The sequence below is a fragment of the Venturia canescens genome, chromosome 2, assembly GCF_019457755.1.
Source record: "Venturia canescens isolate UGA chromosome 2, ASM1945775v1, whole genome shotgun sequence".
NCBI lineage: Eukaryota > Metazoa > Arthropoda > Insecta > Hymenoptera > Ichneumonidae > Venturia > Venturia canescens.
Genome location: NC_057422.1, coordinates 28,716,541 through 28,722,540, shown reverse-complemented (window position 1 = coordinate 28,722,540; position 6,000 = coordinate 28,716,541). Strand labels below are relative to the sequence as shown.

Below are 6,000 nucleotides of genomic sequence, written 5' to 3'. Positions count from 1 at the left end.
AAACTAGATAAAGGAAATACTCGCGTGGGTGCATTTTTGCCACAGGTTTCACCTGTCTAGAATTTTTTTCCTGTAGCGGTGTCCTTTCTCACGAGCGAAGCCCTCGGAGGGAACAGTAATTTCGCCGGTGGGTCTATGCTGGTGAATCCGACGTAAAGATTCGTTTTTTTAGAAACTGAATAAAGGAAATACTCGCGTGTGTGCATTTTTGACAGAAGTTTCACCTGTCTGGAACTTTTTTCCTATAGCGGTGTCCTTCCTCACGAGCGAAGCTTTCGGAGGGAACACTGATTTCCCCGGTGGGTCTATGGTGGTGAATCCAAAGTAGAGATTCGTTTTTTTGGAAACTAGATACAGGAAATATTCACATGGGTGCATTTTTGCCACAGGTTTCACCTGTCTAGAATTTTTTTCCTGTAGCGGTGTCCTTCCTCACGAGCGAAGCCCTCGGAGGGAATAGTAATTTCCTCGGGGGGTCTATGCTGTTGAATCCGACGTAGAGATTCGTTTTTTTGGAAACTAGATACAGGAAATACTCACGTGGGTGCATTTCTGCCACAGGATTCACCTGTCTAGAATTTTTTTTCCTATAGCGGTGTCCTTTCTCACGAGCAAAGCCCTCGGAGATAACACTGATTTCCCCAGTGGGTCTATGCGGGTGAATCCGATGTAGAGATTCGTTTTTTTGCAAACTAGATAAAGGAAATACTCGCGTGGGTGCATTTTTGCCACAGGTTTCACGTGTCTAGAATTTTTTTCCTATAGCGGTGTCCTTCCTCACGAGCAAAGCCCTCGGAGGTAACATTGATTTCCCCAGTGGGTCTATGCGGCTGAATCCGATGTAGAGATTCGTTTTTTTGCAAACTAGATAAAGGAAATACTCGCGTAGGTGCATTTTTGCCACAGGTTTCACCTGTCTAGAATTTTTTTCCTATAGCGGTGTCCTTCCTCACGAGCAAAGCCCTCGGAGGGAACACTGATTTCCCCGGTGGGTATATGCGGCTGAATCCGACGTAGAGATTCGTTTTTTTGCAAACTAGATAAAGGAAATACTCGCGTGGGTGCATTTTTGCCACAGGTTTCACCTGTCTAGAATTTTTTTCCTGTAGCGGTGTCCTTCCTCACGAGCGAAGCCCTCGGAGGGAACAGTAATTTCCCCGGTGGGTCTATGCTGGTGAATCCGACGTAAAGGTTCGTTTTTTTAGGAACTGAATAAAGGAAATACTCACGTGGGTGCATTTTTGCCACAGGTTTCACCTGTCTAGAATTTTTTTCCTATAGCGGTGTCCTTCCTCACGAGCGAAGCCCTCGGAGGGAACACTGATTTCCCCGGTGGGTCTATGCTGGTGAATCCGACGTAGAGATCCGTTTTTTTGGAAACTAGATTCAGGAAATACTCACGTGGGTGCATTTTTGCCACAGGTTTCACCTGTCTAGAATTTTTTTTCCTATAGCGGTGTCCTTCCTCACGAGCAAAGCCCTCGGAGGTAACACCGATTTCCCCGGTGGGTCTATGCGGGTGAATCCGACGTAGAGATTCGTTTTTTTGCAAACTAGAGACAGGAAATACTCGCGTGCGTGCCTTTTTGCCACAGGTTTCACCTGTCTAGAATTTTTTTTCCTGTAGCGGTGTCCTTCCTTACGAGCGAAGCCCTCGGAGGGAACAGTAATTTCCCCGGTGGGTCTATGCTGGTGAATCCGACGTAAAGATTCGTTTTTTTAGAAACTTAATAAAGGATATACTCGCGTGGGTGCATTTTTGCCACAGGTTTCACCTGTCTAGAATTTTTTTCCTATAGCGGTGTCCTTCCTCACGAGCGAAGCCCTCGGATGGAACACTGATTTCCCCGGTGGGTCTATGCCGGTGAATCCGACGTAGAGATTCGTTTTTTTGGAAACTAGATACAGGAAATACTCACGTGGGTGCATTTTTGCCACAGGTTTCACCTGTTTAGAATTTTTTTTCCTATAGCGGTGTCCTTCCTCACGAGCAAAGCTCTCGGAGGGAACACTGATTTCCCCGGTGGTTCTATGCGGGTGAATCCGACGTAGAGATTCGTTTTTTTGGAAACTAGATAACGGAAATCCTCGCGTGGGTGCATTTTTGCCACAGGTTTCTCCTGTCTAGAATTTTTTTCCTATGGCGGTGTCCTTCCTCACGAGCGAAGCTTTCGGAGGTAACACTGATTTCCCCAGTGTGTCTATGCGGGTGAATCCGACGTAGAGATTCGTTTTTTTGCAAACTAGATAAAGGAAATACTCGCGTGGGTGCATTTTTGCTACAGGTTTCACCTGTCTAGAATTTTTTTTCCTATAGCGGTGTCCTTCCTCACGAGCGAAGCCCTCGGAGGGAACACTGATTTCCCCGGTGGGTGTATGCTGGTGAATCCGACGTAGAGATTCGTTTTTTTGGAAACTAGATACAGGAAATACTCACGTGGGTGCATTTTTGCCACAGGTTTCACCTGTCTAGAATTTTTTTCCTATAGCCGTGTCCTTCCTCACGAGCAAAGCCCTCGGAGGTAACACTGATTTCCCCGGTGGGTCTATGCTGGTGAATCCGACGTAGAGATTCGTTTTTTTGCAAACTAGATAAAGGAAATACTCGCGTGGGTGCATTTTTGCCACAGGTTTCACCTGTTTAGAATTTTTTTCCTGTAGCGGTGTCCTTCCTCACGAGCGAAGCCCTCGGAGGGAATAGTAATTTCCTCGGGGGGTCTATGCTGGTGAATCCGACGTAGAGATTCGTTTTTTTGGAAACTAGATACAGGAAATACTCACGTGGGTGCATTTTTGCCACAGGTTTCACCTGTTTAGAATTTTTTTCCTATAGCGGTGTCCTTCCTCACGAGCAAAGCTCTCGGAGGGAACACTGATTTCCCCGGTGGTTCTATGCGGGTGAATCCGACGTAGAGATTCGTTTTTTTGGAAACTAGATAACGGAAATCCTCGCGTGGGTGCATTTTTGCCACAGGTTTCTCCTGTCTAGAATTTTTTTCCTATGGCGGTGTCCTTCCTCACGAGCAAAGCCCTCGGAGGTAACACTGATTTCCCCAGTGGGTCTATGCGTGTGAATCCGACGTAGAGATTCGTTTTTTTGCAAACTAGATAAAGGAAATACTCGCGTGGGTGCATTTTTGCCACAGGTTTCACCTGTCTAGAATTTCTTTCCTGTAGCGGTGTCCTTCCTCACGAGCGAAGCCCTCGGAGGGAACAGTAATTTCCCCGGTGGGTCTATGCTGGTGAATCCGACGTAAAGATCCGTTTTTTTGGAAACTAGATAAAGGAAATTCTCGCGTAGGTGCATTTTTGCCACAGGTTTCACCTGTCTAGAATTTTTTTTCCTATAGCGGTGTCCTTCCTCACAAGCGTAGCGCTCGGAGGGACCAGGATCTATGCGGGTGAATCCAATGACAAGGGTATCTAGCTAGAGAACTCAACAGTATTATGCAAAACGGAACGAAACTTTCACATTAAAAAAAAGTAATTTTACGAATATCGAAAATTATACGAAACCTGGAAAATTACACACTTAACACAATTTTGTCAGTAAAATATAATTGTATTATGAGTTTCCATGGAAAAATTACGATTATATAATATTTTACTACTATTTCGACCCTTCGATAAAATATTACTGCTATACATTTTTAAACACAACATCGATAGGTCGCGTCGTATTTTGTTTATGTCATATTTGCTATATCGACTTTACCACATGATCAATCATGGCAAATGAGGAAGAGCGAAATATTTTCTCGAATTACCGCCCTTCCGTTCGTGGACGAATCGTCGGGCTGCATCGGGCTGGTTCGACGCGCCAGCAAATTCGCGAAGAACTCGGATGCAACATAAAAACTGTCAATCTGTGGATTAACAAATACGAGGCCGGTGGTGACGGGGCTCTGAAGGACCACCGTAAAAATAATAAACGGCCACTGAAGACTACGCCGGACGAAGATGTCCGGCTCTGCGAAGCGGTTGAAGCGACTCCTTTCACGACAATTGCTGCCCCTTTACAAGAATCTGGCGTGGACATCAGCGTGAGTACGGCCAGACGTCGTTTGAAAGAGGTTGGATTGGTTGCACATCGCCCTGAGAAGAAAACTGCGCTAACGGAAGACTACCGGCAGCAGCGACTCCGTTTCGCTGAAGAACATGTTGGGTGGACACCGGAGCAGTGGGCTGCCGTCGTGTGGTCAGACGAAAAGGTATTCCAATATTGATCTCAATAGTTCATAAAGGGACGTGGTAACAGCTAGATGCTAAGTATTAATAGGAAAGGGAAGCTAGTGCGACCCCTGCCGAACTCTCTTATACACACTAATATGACGTTTCCCAGTCGTGATGGTTTTTTTACACATACACACATATACACATAAACTTACGCGCTAGAGCAAACAAGATGGAAAATATGAAGAGTATGAAGAAGATTAGGAGGGGGACGGGAGTGACAAGAACAAGTACAAGGACCCGGATGGTGACGACGAGGATCAGGACAAGAACGAGGACGAGGACAACGGTCAGTACGAGGATGATGGGAACAAGGAAAAGGAGCAGGATGAGGATGGCGAGGACACGGAACAGGCTGAGAACGAGGATGAAGATGACAAAGACAAGGACAAGGAGCAGGACGTGGACGGTAACGATGGGGATCAGGACAAGGGGGACGACGAGGACGAGGCCCAGGATCAGGATCTGAACGACGAAGATGACGAGAAGACGAGCACCAGGACGTGGTCGAAGGAGACGACGAGACCGAGGAGAAGTACCAGGACGAGGTCGGGGACATTGAAGACGACGAATACGACAACGAAGAGCATACATGTACACACGCAAACAGATCAGGCACACTTATACATGGGAGCGCTGGTGATAAAACGCTTTTATTAAAGTTGCCACAGTCGACTGAACGAGTGTTCAGTCTAGTAGAATTACTTTTCTAACTGGGAACTAACTTTACCAGTTGCTTAACGATCGCCCCCGCCTCGCTCTCTATAGGTATTCAGGTCATCTGACGATGGCCGACGACATGTTTACCGTCCTAGAGCCCGAGAGTTTCGTCTGGATCAACGATATGTAGTAGAGAAACAATGGAGTGGGAGGATATGCGTTGGGTTTTGGGGCTGCATGTCCGCGGCTGGACCGTTAGCGCTGTGTGAAATCCCTGCGAGAATGAATTCCAGAGATTATGTCGACGTTCTCGAAAATGTCATGCTCCCTGCCGCTAGGGCTCGCTTTCCCGTGGACCGATACCCAATGATCCAATTTATGCAGGATCGGGCGGCGGTACATACGTCTCGTGAGACGATGGCATGGTTTAACGAACACCCGGACGTTACCATTATAAATTGGCCAAGCAAATCTCCAGATATGAACCCCATCGAGAACTTGTGGGGTAGGTTTTCTCAGAATTTACTCCTATGTTTCTAGTCACTTGTGGAGGGGACGTTAAATATACGGATCTTGTTATTTATATTGTGAGAAAGGCTTCCTTAAATTTTTCTTTTTTTTCTTTTTTAAGCCGTCACCCGGCGCGGCCAGGGTCAGAGGCTGCCAGGGCTCATCCAGATATACTAGTACTTTCGATTTAATTTTAGGGCGCCAACTCGTTTGAGAGAACGAGTACTCTATATGTAATATGTTAAAGAAGCTAGCCCCGGTAGAAAGAGGGGAGGTTCGATTGAAACGACCCTATTAATTAATGTAACTTAGCGGGAATAAGGGGTCCAAGAGAAGCAAAATATAAGCCACACGGAAAGGAGAGAAAATACTCGCTGACAGACTTACATGTATTTCCTGTTAACCCACTTTATTCCGGAATGCACTATTTTTTCACAATGTTAACTGCACAAGACGCGACAGTTGCTGACAATAATCACTACTTATCAAGAGCACAATTCCTCGCTCGCGGACCCTACCCTCGGTCTTTACAAACAATAATTCGAGTCGAGATCCGGGGCAAAAGTGTCCTTTCGTATCGGTCCTCCGGGTAATCAG

General features: G+C 46.3%; 1 protein-coding gene across 1 annotated transcript; it reads left to right on the top strand.

Moving 5' to 3' along the window:
* Nucleotides 1-3,728: 3,728 nt before the first annotated feature.
* On the top strand, nucleotides 3,729-5,083 carry LOC122406339 (nucleolar transcription factor 1-B-like). The gene is made up of 3 exons (XM_043411736.1): nucleotides 3,729-4,211; nucleotides 4,438-4,827; nucleotides 4,967-5,083. The coding sequence occupies exons 1-3, from the start codon at nucleotides 3,729-3,731 to the stop codon at nucleotides 5,081-5,083; spliced, it is 990 nt and encodes a 329-aa protein (XP_043267671.1).
* Nucleotides 5,084-6,000: the final 917 nt, after the last annotated feature.